General features: G+C 38.5%; 1 protein-coding gene across 1 annotated transcript in view; it reads left to right on the forward strand.

Annotated features, from left to right (window-relative positions):
• megf10 (multiple EGF-like-domains 10) overlaps positions 1-15,421 on the forward strand; it is a 49,003-nt gene extending 33,582 nt beyond the window's left edge. Inside the window, exons 15-25 of the mRNA XM_085358632.1 lie at positions 921-1,055; positions 1,217-1,345; positions 1,520-1,648; positions 5,834-5,962; positions 7,293-7,421; positions 8,508-8,735; positions 11,837-11,943; positions 12,053-12,176; positions 13,298-13,342; positions 13,425-13,634; positions 15,174-15,421. Of these exons, the coding sequence (XP_085214758.1) occupies positions 921-1,055; positions 1,217-1,345; positions 1,520-1,648; positions 5,834-5,962; positions 7,293-7,421; positions 8,508-8,735; positions 11,837-11,943; positions 12,053-12,176; positions 13,298-13,342; positions 13,425-13,634; positions 15,174-15,340 (1,532 nt within the window). The 3' untranslated portion in view covers positions 15,341-15,421. The remainder of the gene's footprint in view (positions 1-920; positions 1,056-1,216; positions 1,346-1,519; positions 1,649-5,833; positions 5,963-7,292; positions 7,422-8,507; positions 8,736-11,836; positions 11,944-12,052; positions 12,177-13,297; positions 13,343-13,424; positions 13,635-15,173) is intronic.
• The last annotated feature ends 313 nt before the right edge of the window (positions 15,422-15,734 follow it).

Genomic DNA, 15,734 nt, shown 5'->3' on the forward strand with positions numbered 1-15,734 from the left:
AACTACAGATTTTCTGTTTTAATGTAAGGAGTTTAACGAAAGTATTACACTAACTGTTCAGGGATTGCAGCTTTTCATATACATAGTCAGATATTTTTACAGGCTCAAAAGTGATCTGAGCATTTAATGACAAGAAGTCCCATGGCCAAGTGAGGCCTGTTGGCTTATTATTCCATGAGAAGTTGAAAGATGTGGAGCTGAGAGGTGTCAATGCAAATAAAGTCAACATAAGGTGGAAAACCAAATTTTATCAGAAACACCAAAAACTTTAGGAGCGATCAAATGAATTAACTTTAGTTAATAAAAGCTAAAGCGTGAATGTCTGCCAGGCTTCACAACACCCACTCGAGGAGGTAGGGTATCATTGTCAAAGTCTATAATCAAGAAATATCCTCACACAGTTAAATACAGAAGGCAAACAACTGATATACAATCACTTACTTTACTTTACTTTATTGATTTATATAGCACTCTTCACTGGCTATAATCAAGAGTGGGAAGGCTTGGGTACTGTCCCAGAAAGTAGAGTCAACAAAGTCAGAGAACAGCAACTCTTGAGTAAGGTGTGTTTTCTTATGCTTGAATGATTAATGTCAAATGATTAAATGGCCTAATAGCATCACTCAGCAAATGGTCAGGTGCAAGGCCTGAACTAAAAATGGGTGGAAAAGAATCAATCTTCAAAAAAGACATTTAAAAGACCTTCAAAAAGCGTGGAGAAGATAACTTCTCTGGCTCCTTTTAACTAAAATATAAATACATTTAAGGTGGCTCAAGAGTTTTGCACAGTACTGTAAAATCCACTAGGATGGTGGACAGAGGAATAAAATTACCACAAAAAATATCCCCTCACTGTCCACAAATATATGATCCAACAATTTTATAAATTGCATGTTGTGTTTGCTCTGTTTTGCTCGCAGTCTGCTCGCCAGGTTATTTTGGTCACCACTGCAGTCAGACCTGTCCACAATGTGTCCATAGTAATGGACCATGTCACCACATAACAGGACAGTGTGAATGTCTGCCAGGCTTCAAGGGAGCACTGTGTAATGAGGGTGAGTGACAGGCCACATACTGTTGCTTCCAAGAAACAAATGCTGGTCACGTAATTCAACTAGTGTAGGTAAAGGGTTAGTGGTCAAGCTTCCTGTTAATGTTAATCTTTGATGTAATATTCTGAGTAAAGTATGACACATGTTAACACATGTCTATACAGTGTGTCCCAGCGGTCGTTTTGGGAAGAAGTGTGCCCAGAGCTGCAGCTGCACAAACAATGGAACCTGTCATCCTATCGATGGCTCCTGTCAGTGTTATCCAGGATGGATTGGCAGTGACTGCTCTCAATGTGGGTTTACGCTAGAAATAATTATATATTGCAATTTATATATGCTTGATAATGTTACCGCCCTGTATTATTCTTCGTTATGAAAAAATTATTGTGCTGTGAAAGGTTCTTTAGAAAAGATTATTTAGCCATCAACTGGTTCTAGCACTAACATTTGATTATCACATTTTGTAGCTTGTCCAACTGGTCACTGGGGACCCAACTGCATCCACACATGTAACTGCCACAATGGAGCATACTGCAGCGCTTATGATGGAGAATGCAAGTGCAGCCCAGGATGGACTGGCCTCTACTGCACACAGCGTCAGTCAAATTGCAAACACACATACACATAAACACACACCCAAGTTATGTCATTTAGTCCAAATTGTAAATGGTTAAGAGAAAGACAAATTTTTGTTCTGCCATTGTCGAGCATTGCCATGCTCAAACTGAAAAAACAAACGATAAGAAACAATCCAAGGGCCCAAACCTTTCTTGGCAGTTTTTACTTTTTATAGTATTTCTATATATTAATTTCACTTTCTTTCTTTTGTTTTTTTACTTTAAGAAAATAGTTTAAGTTTGTAGTGCAGTAAAAATCTGATAAGGGTGGCATGACAGATGTTTAGACAAACATTATGTAGGAGTAAGTAAAAAGTATTGATTTGTAAATAACTGGACATGGAAAAGTTGTTATACATGTATATAAATATAACTTGTTATATAATATTATACTACAATTTTTCTAACTAACTTGCACCTCATTCTCTTTCTCTTAGCAATACTTTCTTTAAAGATTTAACACATTTTGTTGTCAACTTGAAAGAAAGGTTATGTATAGGATGTGTACTGTAAAAATGAGATCGGAGGTCAAATGGGACAGGATATTTGATGCAAACTCTAATGTGATATGTCGAATCCCCATATACCAGTATCATTTCCTAAATGTTTCCAATACAAAAAAAGGTAGTTCAATAAGGAGAGATAATTTGGAAGAAATGAACATAATTCGTTGCAATAGAAAAATTAATGCATTTGGCAATTAGATACGATGACTCATCATGGCAGAACAGAATCCCAGTGACAACAGGATTTAGGACAGGACCCCTTGGACTTAAGGAGCTTTGATGGTGCTCTGAGTGACTCGGGTGGGGTGGAAATTTGAGGATGCTGGCTGCATGAATGAGAGCATGAGAGGGAGAATGACAGGGCACTGAGATTTAAACCATACAAAGTGGAAGCTAATACGCATAAGCTTCATTAAAATTTTAAGCATAGTTTAAAAGATAAAAGACATTTTAGAATTTTTATGAAACTTGCGTTTATTTGACTTTAAAGAGGAGTGACCTTAATAAGAAGTGGGCTACCGGAACAAGAAGGCAAGGGATGAGAATAAGGAGCTGTTGGAATGCTTCTATGCAAAGAATTCCAGCAAAAGGTGGTTACATGAATAGGATGTGGGACCTATGGCTTCTTTGTCACCCAACTTCTAGATTAAGAGCGAATCAACTAATAGCTCAGTGTTCCAACATCCAGAAGAAGCAACTGCTACAACTAGAGATGAGAAATGAGGTACAACACAAATGCTTTGGCAAGGGTTGGCCAGGACCTCAGGCCATGGGGGAGATATCATCATCTCTCTGAGATTGGGTACCAAACCCGATGAACAACTGGTCCATTGAAGGCTTTGAGTTTGAAAGAAGCTGAGCTGAAAGAGAAGACCATGGCTAAGCTTGAAACCTGGACCCTCCGTGGCCGATTACCAAGCCTTGACTACCCACTTGGAACGGTATACCAGAGAGATAGTAGCCAGGAGAAAAAGCCAGCTGTTCTCCACTAAATAATTCAATCTGTACTGTCAGTGGCAAAGGAATGATATGAGAAATGCACCACCAAGACTGGAGACGGAGCAATACTGGAATAGCATATGGAAGAAAGATGCTCAGTGGCTGGTGTAGCTAAGAGCAGAACTGAGGGGATTGCACTACATGAACAGTTAAACATTACAGTGGCAGGCATACAAGAAAGATTGTAAAGTATGAAGAGTTTGACAGCCCTGACATGATTCGCACCTACTGGCCAAAACTAACTGGAATCCATGAGTTTCTGACAGCACAATGGAAAAAGCTGCTAAGTGATGAGATGCACCCAGACTGGCTAACTTAAGGCCAGACAGTCCTAATCCCCAGAGGGGACCAGTCACATCTAAATACGATGGGACTGTTAGAAGCCACTGTCATCAAGACAAGTAGGGTCCTTACTGCGAGGGACCAAGCAGCCAAGGCATAGAGGACACAGAAAAAAATGTCTTCAAAAAGGGTTTTCTTTATTTTAACTCTCAAAAAGACAAAATTCCAAAACATAATTAGCAGGCCCATAAAAGAGGTCAACTAAATATAACTCTACACAAAGTAATTTCCAGAAACTTAAACAAACAAAGTGGACACAACTTAACCCACAAACTGACCTAATTACAAAGACACATGAGGGTAGCTTTTAAAGTGGTTTGGCCAAACCATTTACACACAGTAGGGGGGAAACAAAAACACACACTAATATTAACTAAGCACAGAATAACATAAGTAAACCTAAAACACCCCTGTTCCTGATAAGCACATGGTTGGTCCTGCTGAGCAGGCATTTTGTTCTCAGAATCCTGAGTCAAGACAGGAAACAGCTACAGCCCCAAACCAGGTAATTCAAAGAAAGAGAAACATAATTAAACAGAAAACATTTTTAGAAAAACCCCACAATGCTATTATGCGCGCGCCTCATAATATCAGTGTTAGGTTTAAATAAAATGATTAATGAATTATATTAATGAAGAAAACTGCAAACCAAACTAATAAAGTGAACAAATGGACTGATTTACCCATGTGTGGCTGATGCCATTACACTTACCATGAATAGGGGCTTTCATCCCAAATCCAGCACCCTGAGTGACCTTAGTGTTAAAGGTCCAAGTCTGATCCTATGAGTATTACCCAGTACACGTGCCCATGAGTACCCTGCTTATCTCTGGGGAAGTATTGTCTCTGAGTAACCTTGCAGGTCAAGGGAAATTTCTCAACCTCACCTGTTAACAGCAGAGTCTATATTCCTCATATATAGGCATATAGTCCGTGCTATTGGTAACTGACTGGGTTAAGATGGAAGCACTTTTTCCATTAGTACCTACTCCAATCGACTCGACGCAGCTCGAGGCAATACAGCTCGGCTTGACTTTATTTCTATTACAATCGAGTGCCATCTTATGTGTGTGGTGTCCTTATAGCAACACGTCCTGTGAGGTCATTTGTATGCAACACAAATGCTACAAAATAGGTGGATGTCGAGGCGATGTTTGTACCAGCTGCTGGGTCGATGGCTTTTTGTCAGACTCCGGAAACATGGTGTTGTTTTTGTGAGAACATTTTCCACGTTGGCGGGTTTCAAAAATTGCGGTTTTAGTTTTTGTGAAGAAGACGCTTTCATGACTCATTGAGTGACACAACTTTCAATTCAGTTTCATTTATGCAGCTCCAAATCACAACAACTGTTGTCTCAAGGCACTTTATATTGTAAGGTAGACCCTATAATAATATATACAGAGAAAAACCCAACAATCATATGGTCAAAGGAGCTTGCAAAGAAAAGCGTCTGGACTTCTTTAAGTTACTTGAAGACGTTTCACCTCTCATCCGAGAAGCTTCTTCAGTTCTAAGGTCAAATGGTGGAGAGTCCCAGATATAAACCTAGTGGGAGTAACCCCCCACAGAGGGACAAAAGGACCCCCTGATGATCCTCTAATCGCCTGAGCCAAGGTGTGGCCTGTCGCCTGAGCCACACCTTGGCTCAGGCGACTGATTGTGACCCACACCCACTTTCACACTTTAGCTCTTGTGATTAGGAAGAGGATCAACAGAGGGTCCATGACCCTCTTGGGGACACTCCCATAGGGCTTAAAATCTGGGACTCTCCACCATTTGACCTTAGAACTGAAGAAGCTTCTCAGATGAGAGGTGAAACGTCTTCAAGTAACTTAAAGAAGTCCAGACGCTTTTCTTTGCAAGCTCCTTTGACTACGATGACCTGGATGACTGAGAACCTTCACAGACCCAACAATCATATGATTCCCCTATGACCATAAGACTGACTAGCCAATTGATGACATGCATTCTGTTGATGTCATACTTTTGGATCGCTTTGGATAGCTAGCTTGTCGTTCTTGTATTGACATTTGTGTCCCAGTGGCAGGCGGGTCACATGTTGGCCATAACACAAATGACTAGGTAGCATTAGCAATTTATAGCCAACAGAATTTGATTGGAGTGAAAATATAAGATTAGGTGGGCCCCATGTGATTTCTTTTGGATTTTAAGGGGGGTGCAGCACTCTTCTCTTTGGGAATGGCTGATCCAGATGATACTGGTATAATCTTGGATAAATTTGTCAAAGGTACTTTTTTAATTTAAAAAACTGCATATTTTAAAAGTACAGAATATAATGACGATAACTTCTTTGCAGGCTGTCCGTTGGGTTTCTTTGGGAAGGACTGCTCTCAGACTTGTCAATGTAGGAATGGAGCCGACTGTGACCACATTTCTGGACAGTGCACATGTCGAACTGGTTTCATGGGGAAATACTGTGATCAAAGTAGGTTACAAGATATTGCTGCCTGTTTTGTTTGCTTTTTTGTGTTATGGTTGTTTTTTTTTAATCATATTAAGTTTCAGTTTTTCTTTTGTTTTTGTTTTTGTTTTACTTTAATCTTGTCTTATTTTTCAAGTTTTTAAAGAAAAGTTGGATGCTGCACTATCCTGTCCTTTGGTGCCACACTTGTGGCACCTTTAGTCAGTCACCTTTGTATAAATACCTCCTGCCTTATATCCCCCATTTTCCAGATTCTCTTTGTTCAACTCACTTGGCAGGTTTTAATTTTTTCTTTGAGCATTCCTGATTATCGATATATCGATATATTGCAAAAAGTATTTGCTCGTTTGCCTTCACGTGCATATGAACTTGAGTGACATCTCATTCTCTCATCCATAGGGTTTAATATGCTGTTGAACCACCTTTTACAGCTCTAATAGCTTCAACTTTTCTGGGAAGGCTTTCTACAAGGTTTAAGGTTTATGGGAATTCTTCCACAAGCGCATTTATGAGACCAGACACTCATACTGGACAAGAAGGTCTAGCTTTGCTTTAATTCATCCCTTTCTGTTCTTTTGGGTTGAGGTCAGGACTCCGTTGTAGAAGATCTTGACTAACCTGCACAGAGCTTGGCCTGGCTCGCAGTCTCTGCTCTAAATGATCCCTTTCTATCAGTTCTAACGAGCTAAGGTCAGGACTTGCTCACCCATGTCTTTATGGGCCTTACATGTGCACTGGTATGCAGTCATCTTGTAACAGGAAGGGGCAATCCCCAAACTGCTCCCACAGAGTTGGGAGAATGAGATTGTCCAAAATGTCTTAGAGTTTCTTTCGCTGGAGCCAGTCCCAATTCCTAAAAAGCAACCCCACACAATAAATTGCCCATAGGTGTGAATGGTTGCCTGTCTATGTGTTAGCCTCGCGACAGACTGGTGACCTGTCCAGGGTCTACCCTGCCTATCGCCCTAAGACAGCTGGGATAGGCTCCGGCGACCCCGCGACATTGAAAAAGGATAAACGAATGGATGGATAAATTCAGTTATTTTGATGGGTGGGCAAATATTTTGGCAGTATAGTGTACATTGGACACTAGGTTTTTTTTGGATCTTGCCCTTTTGCCTCCCTGCCTTGGTAGATTTTAAGGTCCATGTCTGTTGTTAGTTTTGACAAGCCACAAATGCAGTTCTGCAGCTTCTTTCCTACCATCATTGATGGTCCATTATTTGCAATACTTATACTGATTTAGAACGTGGCTAAAGTCAAACCAATCCTAAATAGCACTACATCCAGATGAACAGAATTAACCTTTTTCTTTTCTTTTTCTGTTTTCCAGAGTGTCCTCCTGGTTTATATGGTTATGGTTGCCATCAGGTCTGTGACTGTCTAAATAATTCCACTTGTGATCACATGACTGGTTCGTGTTACTGCAATTCAGGTTGGAAGGGAGCTCGATGTGACCAAGGTGAGAATGTACTTCAGTAAGAATGGAATCAAACGTTGTTTAATGACACAAACTACAGACCTAATTCACAAAAACAAAAAAGTTGTGATGCTGTGTAAAATGTAAATATAAACAGAATGCAACCATGTGCAAATCAGTAATGAGCTTACCACTCAAAGACTTAGATGGAGTTTTACTTTTTCTGAAGTCCTTAACATTAGCCTTGTCTGTCCTAATAGGAATAGGCCATATTGATGTGCTATCCTAGACCTAAAAACAAAATGAAGACTTTGGAGTGGCCTAGTCAAGGTCCTGACCTGAATCCAACTGAGATGCTATAACATGACCTTAAAAAGATGGTTCAAGGTCAAACACCCTCCAATGTGGCTTAATTACAACAATTCTGCAAAGATGAGTGAGTCAAAATTCCTCCACAGCACTATAACGATAAGGCTCATTTTCATTTATCGCAAATGCCTGATTGCAGTTTTTGCTGCTAAGGGTGCCGCAAGCAGCTATTAGGTTTAGGAGGCAATCACTTTTTCACACAGGGCCATGTAGCTCTGGATTTTTTCCCCCTTAATAATAAAAATCTTCATTTAGAAACTGCATTTTGCATTTACTTGTGTTATCTTTGTTTAATATTTACATTTTATCCCAAACATTTAAGTGTTCAAACATACAAAAAAAATAGGAAATCAGGAAGAGGGCAAACACTTTTTCACTCATCAATAATTCAGTAGTTTTTTTTTCAGCTAGATTTCAATTTGTTTGTGTAAATAGTGAGTCTTCGTCACTCAAGTTAGTCAAATAGTTCCACAGGGTTCTGTGCTGGAACCAATTCTGTTTATATTATACATGTTTTGCTTAGGCAATATTATTAAAAAAATACTGCACATATTTTCATTGCAAATTATTGCTTTTTGTTTTACTTTACATTTTACACAGCATCCCACCTTCTCTGGGATTGAGGTTATAGAGGTTTAATTTAATCAAATTTACTGATTTCTCTAATCACTCTCCATTAGAAAAACTAACTCATTTAAACTTAACAGACTCAAAAACATCTAACTCTTATTCTACATTCCCTCCCCCTCCTGTGTGCAGCTGGTGTGATTGTGGTGGGCAGCCTCAACACTTTGACTAGTGCAGCGATGCATGTAGACTCTTACCAGATTGGAGCCATTGCAGGAATCATTATCCTTGTGCTGCTTGTGCTCTTCCTTCTGCTCCTCTTCATTATCTTCAGGAAAAAGCAGAAGGGCAAAGAGCCCACCATGCCATCTGTGACTTACACTCCTGCTGTGAGTGTTGCTGCTGATTACAATATAACAGGTACATTTACATATTTACTTGTTTTAAACTGCAACTAGGTCTCATTGTGCTGTACCAGCATTATTTCTTCTAATATTTATACTGTTTTCCTTGTTTGTTTTATTGATTTTAAATGGTTAACCTCACTACAAATTTACAGTTCTAAACCTTATATTGCTAAGCTTATATTGTTAAATACCAGAGGTGTAAAATTCCTTTCATAGCAAGGGAAGGAACACTGGTTATGCGAAGCTAAAATAGCAGGAGTTGACTTTCCTCGTGGTCTTAATCATTTTGGGAAGGTTTTTCTTGCTACGTGGTAAAGGAATTACATTTTCACAATGCACTCTAACTCTTCATCATCACACATGTTGGACATGGTGACAAGCAATAACATTTTAGCTGTTAAAAATATAAATGAGGTTTGTTTGTTTTGTTTTGTTTGTTTTTTTATCACTGAAGAGTTGAAGCACCTCGTACATCTCAGGGTTATGAGATAACCCCGACATCAGAACTATATTCCAATGAGAGCCTTCCAGAGGCAATTGCTTCTCCTTTCCTAAACCCTGTACTTTAATGCAGGATTTTGGCTTATCGGGGTGTAACTTCAAGGTTAACCTTGGGGTTTCTGTACTATGAAGATGGGTCACTTCTTCAAGGGGTAATTTAGGTTGTAATTTATACTGTGAAGCTAAACTGCTGCAGTGCAGGTTAGATTTGCGACACATATTAGGTTAGGTATAAAATCACTTCCTACTGACCAGTTAATTCCCCACAAAACAGCACCACCATTCCTGAAAGATCCCTAGACCTCTGCAGGTAGAGAAAGAGACCTAAAAAATGTTAGTATCATCTTAATGTTTCAGTTTAAAATAGGATGTGTGCCAAGTTTTCATTTACAACATATTTTGAACACAGTGAAGACAGGACAGGAAAGCAGGAGCAGAGAGAGACAAGGGGGAAGACATGCGACAAAGGGCCAGACTTGAACCCGGGCCGGCCGTTCTCAGCTGTATAGCATGTGGTCGCCCGCTCAGCGCACTGAGCTAAACCAACACCCTCTTTCACAGCATAATTTAAGCACATTGGAGATTCTCTGCTGGGGGAATGCCTTTTATATGTGCAGATTATTAAGAAGATACAAATATAAATAATAATGAAGCCAAAAACCAAATAGAGAATATTTATCAATAAACAAGAAATCAAAGTCCAAGAGTTAAGAACCCTGGGGTAAAACCAAGGACTGCGACATGATTTACTTTGCTCCTCAATTAGACAGCTAACAGGTCGAAGTTAAGTAAGCTGTCTAAGTGAGCTACATGTTCACTGAGTACTTCAAAAGGGTCTTTCCACTCCTTCCTTTCCGGAGTCCAAGTCATTCCGCTGAGTTTAAGCCACTGACCCACTGGCCCAACAGTGTCCTGAAAACTTGTTTTTACTGGCATGATCATCTCCAGTGACACTCTCCCTCCTCCCACACACACAGGCAAAACTGTTTCAATTACCTCTGTTTTTGAATCTGCTGTAACTGTTACAGTTGATTAGAGTCAGTGTTCTTCTTTTCTTCAAACTTTCTGTCTACAATGTGGGCTATAAGCACAAGCAACCTGTAATTATCATTATTGGTGATTTATTGTTGAGAGCTCTTGTGCTATCACTTAAGCCTTGGTTATACTTTATCCACAAGTATGAGGTGGCTATCCATGGCCCTGTATTTTTCCCAGATAGTAGACTTTAAAATATGATTACAATCAAAATGTTTAATTAATCCCAGAAGAAATTATGTAATAAGTAAGAGACAAAGAAAAGTATGGAGAAAGAAAAACAGGAGCAACTGAAACCGGCTTGCATGCCAGCTTACGCATGCGCATTCACTTGTGTACAACAGGAATCTCTCCAGCTGTCTGTATCTGTGTCCACAGAGTATTATCAAGGCTTAACTATCTCCATGGTGGCAAAGTGGGAGATATGATTGAAGTTCTGCCATTATTCTACTCAGACACTAATTTTTCCAGTTGGTACCAATGACGTCATGGATGAACAGTCCCTTCACTCCATGACTAACCAGAGTTTTTGGCAGTAGCAGTCCTGGAGCCTGAAGAAGAACATGTGTTTTTCTGTCTCTACCCCTATACTTTTAAAAGCTCTGAACATTTCCTTATGGTCTGCATGAATTGCTAAAAAAAAAAAATTGGTAGAATGTGTAGTATTGTTATAGTATTTCATTCCTCCTTGAACTTTAACTGGAAAAATTATTTTTGATATTCATCAAAAGTCAAAACTATTTACACACCAGATTTAAAAGAAGCCATTCACAGGTCTTGGTCCTGAAGTTCTCTTTCTACTCACAGCACTACAATCCACATTCATCCATTTACTCTATACACTTTAAATACTTTATTACTTATATAAATGTTTTCTAAACTATATCCATTTAGTTTAATATCATGCACATACGCAGCTCAAGAATATTTCAAGTGAAGTTGATGCACCTGAACATAATCCAGTTTTTCATCGCTAAAGTTCTTCAGTACTTTTTAAATTAACCTCCTAGGACCGGGCGTCCACATATGTGGACATCACATTTTGGGTCGTATAGACCAAAATAATAAAGTCTGCTCTACAAGGGCCTGATGTCCACTTACGAGGACATTATACTGCCACTATTCTATTGAAATTTAAAACAAATGTTCTCATATGTGAATCACAGTTTTCTCAGAAACAAAAAAAAAATTGAAAAAATCAGGTAATTCTTTGTTCTTACATTCATCAGGTCCCAATCAGCCCAAATAGCAAAGAGAAATTAAAAATGCATGCTATGAAAGAGTTCGGGTCTTAGGAGGTTAAATTTACTGCGATTATGAAAAAAATAAATTTGTCTTCTTGATTCTTGTGGAAATGAAGCTTTCACATTTTGTAATGTGAGATGTATTCTATGAATAAGTGTGAATGCATGGTAAATGCAAATAAACAACTGACGATGGGACAGATGTCTCCTATATTTGAGTGAAGCTTAACCAAAGACATGACTGTTTTATAGACTGCCCCAGAAAGCAATGACATGAAGAAATTATATACATACATGACATACTTTGTTTCTAACAGTTCCTGTAAATTTTCAGGTGGTTATCCAGCAACATGTGAGCCCCATCTAAGCAATTATTTCTCCAACCCTAGTTACCATACTCTGACCCAGTGCATCAGCCCCCAGCGTGGTCCAAATGGAAAGGTAGAGATTTAAATCCTCTAAGACAGAGGGACAAGGAGATTGCAGAGTACAATTTCTGTTGACTGTCTGTAAACGAACATACTAAGAGCTATTTTTGTGCCATTTTTAGGCAAAGAACAACCAGGTTTTTGTAAACGTTAAAAATATGGATCAGAGAAAATGTGCTCTTCTTGTTGATCATACTGGCACACTACATGCAGAGTGGAAACACGAGGACTGCTTAAATCAACTGGGTGAGTTGTGGACTGCAAATATTATAATCAGCTGTTGTGTGTGTGTGTGTGTGTGTGTGTGTGTGTGTGTGTGTGTGTGTGTGTGTGTGTGTGTGCGCTCATTATCAAGAAAACAAAAAATTAACATTGCATGATTTCCTACTCCACATAACTGTATTGTGACAGACACGAACAACCTAGGGTAGGCTAAATTATTACATTCACTTTGAATGAGGCTGCTGTACATAGAGGATCCAGGTTGTGTGATGTGCATTTTTGACCTACAGTGAGTAGATTCTTGCTTGTATAGTTCTGGGTGATCACTTACATATTATCTGTGTACTAAGCAGGTATAAGGTAAGAAAACATGTTAATTTCTTTCATGTTGCTCGCTTTAGACATAAGATGATAGAATTATATTATAATTTGTAATAAGTTTTACCAGTTTAGGATGACTGTGGAAAAATATTGTGGTCTTCCACGTGTGTAATATGATGTTTCTTTAAGTTAAGGTGTTAATTGGTGCACCATCAGTGACTAACATACAATATCTGGTTAATGCCACCAGGTGAGGCTATATTAACAGAGAAGTCTGAGCTAATATGTCAATTTTATGAGTTTGTTTTGTGTAGATGCTTATTTGAGTTGGACAGTTGGTCAGTGTTATATGATCAATATTTTTCTTGATCTAATATTCAACATTTGTGAAAATAATTTAGATCTTGCTTGGTGCTTTCACTCATTGTCTTTCTAAAGTCCAAAGACACAACTATTGTGAGAATTCTAAGTTAACAGCGGGTGTGAATGTGCATAACATTGGTAGGATAAGCCCCAGCTGCTCTGTAACCATGAATCAGATAGGAACTGAATCGATGTAACACAAACACTGTCACCTTACAGTCACTAGTCCACATACCTAGTGCTTGTGGGTGGAGTTATGTAATAAGACTTTATTAGCATAGTGTTTGTATTGACATTAAAACTGGTAAAAAAAAAAAAAATAGAATACTTTAGCTCTACTTCAGCCCCAGCTCTTAATATTATAAACGATTTTTGCCTAATCTATTTAATAAAATCTCTCACATTATTTTTACTTTTACTGTTCAGTTATTGATCTACTGATTTAGACTTTTTGGTTTCAGGAGCCTGTGGAGGTGATAGAAGTTACATGGAGAAATCTTTAAGAGGCAAGTCCTATACATAACTATGAACTGTCATTTTTAATGTTGATATTCAGTTGTCACTGGATCCTTTGTCTGTGCTGTGCAGATCTGATGAAGGGCACACCCTATCATGCCAGCTCCTGTTCGCTCAGCAGCTCTGAAAACCCATATGCCACAATAAAGGATCCTCCCATGCTGATAACCAAAAACACAGAATGTGGCTATGTGGAAATGAAATCACCAGCTAGGCGGGATTCACCATATGCTGAGATTAGCAGCAGAAGCCCAACCAATAACCAGAATGTCTATGAAATTGGTGAGGACTGAACTCTGTTTGTTATCGCTGTCTACTTTCTTTCTGCGACATTAACTGCATAACTGCTATGCAGAACTAGGGATGGAGAATATGACGTAATCTTCAGAGTATAGTATTTATATTACTCTATTTTTCTACTGCACTATGTTAACATTTTAACATTTTAACTCTTGAAGTGAATTGTAGATGTAGATTGCAGATTCATCAGCTATCAGTTCATACAATGTGCAATAAAAAAACATGATAAATTGATTTATATCATGCTAATGAACATTTTAAAAACCCATTCAGAGTGAAAATAGCAGAACTATGCCCTTGCAGGTAGAACAAAATTGCTGGTTGTACAGTAATTGCACTGGATTGTTTCACATTTGGTGACTGACTGCAGCAACTGGTCACCTGTAGTTTGACAACACAATACCCTCAACCCTCGACTCCACAGTCTTGACATTACATTTTTCAGCAATGCAGTAATATAATGCATTACTATACTTAATTCAGTAATCACTTTACAGCATAATTGGAACTGTAAAGCTTCTTCAGTTATCTGTGCACCAGGCAGGTAAAATAAATAATAAATTTTCATTTATTTATTTTTTCTGTTTGTTTGTTTTGGGGGGGGGGGGTTGTTTTTTTTGTTTTTTGCTACGATCGACTTATTTTTGCTAATAACAATAAAGTAATACAAATTGCTAATACAAAGCTAGCCAAGAACCCAGAGTGATGATAAAGCCGGGGAAACCCAGCCCAGTTGCCAGATCCTAAATTTTGACAGGCAGTTATGAGCAGTCAGATTTGTAGCCTCCATTTCTAGCTGTTCATGTTTCTACAGTAGAATAAGCATAGCAAACCTGGCACATGGAAAACGTGGCAAACAGCAGAGTCACTTATATGATGGCAACCAGCTGTGAGTGGCCACAAACCTGGTCACACTCTTTGAAGCAAGTTGGTCACAGCACTGTCTTGTCCCAGTTTCCAACCACTATTTTACTTAGTGTAGCTGTGCCATTAAGCACATTCTAACTATCATGTATGAACTTATCAAGGGTAAGGAAACTTTAGCATGCAAACATAAAAAACATCTTTTATGTGCTGTGAGTGTCTCGTGGCGATTTTGACGTCACATCATGTGTCACATGGGCTGGTCATGAACCTCTTGATTTTTGTAGCATGGCTCTAGTCTCACCATACTACGCATACATACACTATAAAAACAAATGCTTTGATTTGTATTAAGTTTTTCAAAATACTTTCAAGGCTGACATTTTCATTTACACTGTGTCAAGAGCCTGTGGAGGTAAGAAATACGTGAATATTGTCCCAAAAAATAGAAGAACTGAATAGACAAATTGCCACAGTTCCTCTCTGATTTAGACTTTCTCACTGTTTCTGACATTTTATTTCTATTTGTATAAATGTTCAATCAAATAAAAATAGAGGTACATGATTAAAAGTAAGCATCTTAAAATAGTGTTCTGGTTCTTTATATCAACAGTTTTGTACCTTATACTATGCCAACTGATATCTCTTTGATTACAGATTCAACGGTAAGCACCATCCAGTCCACAAGAAATGGCAGTGGCCTTGTGAAGTTCGGGCAGGATCCATATGATTTACCAAGAAACAGCCACATCCCCTGCCACTACGATATCCTGCCATCCAGAGAGAGTCCTTCCTCAGAGCTCAAGAAGCTGGACAGTGAATAATCACACAGAAACTCTGAACCAAGATTAGGCCTTACAACAAGGCTGTAGCTTCAGCACTGTGTCTTCTACAAACTGGCACACTATGTACCCATAAAATGCTAGTCCTTATGTGTTATTTTACAATATTATTATAACTATGGATTATGACTACAAGTCGGATATATACAATTGTGGTCAAAAGTTTCACTCGTCATTGTAATTATGGTCTTTTTATTATTTCTTTGAGCTGTCCTCTTTCAAGGGTAAAATTATCATACAGCATAAATCTTTAATGACTTTAAAAACAAGACGTTGGTTCAAAAGTTTGTATTTATTTGGGTTTTTCTCAGATTCACACAAGGTCAAAATTATGCATACAGGATCAAATATATAAACCTCCTTACCAAGTAACACC

This window comes from Diplotaxodon limnothrissa, linkage group LG7 (genome assembly GCF_057381915.1).
Source record: "Diplotaxodon limnothrissa isolate DT_005_m linkage group LG7, D_limnothrissa_male_GT1.1, whole genome shotgun sequence".
NCBI lineage: Eukaryota > Metazoa > Chordata > Actinopteri > Cichliformes > Cichlidae > Diplotaxodon > Diplotaxodon limnothrissa.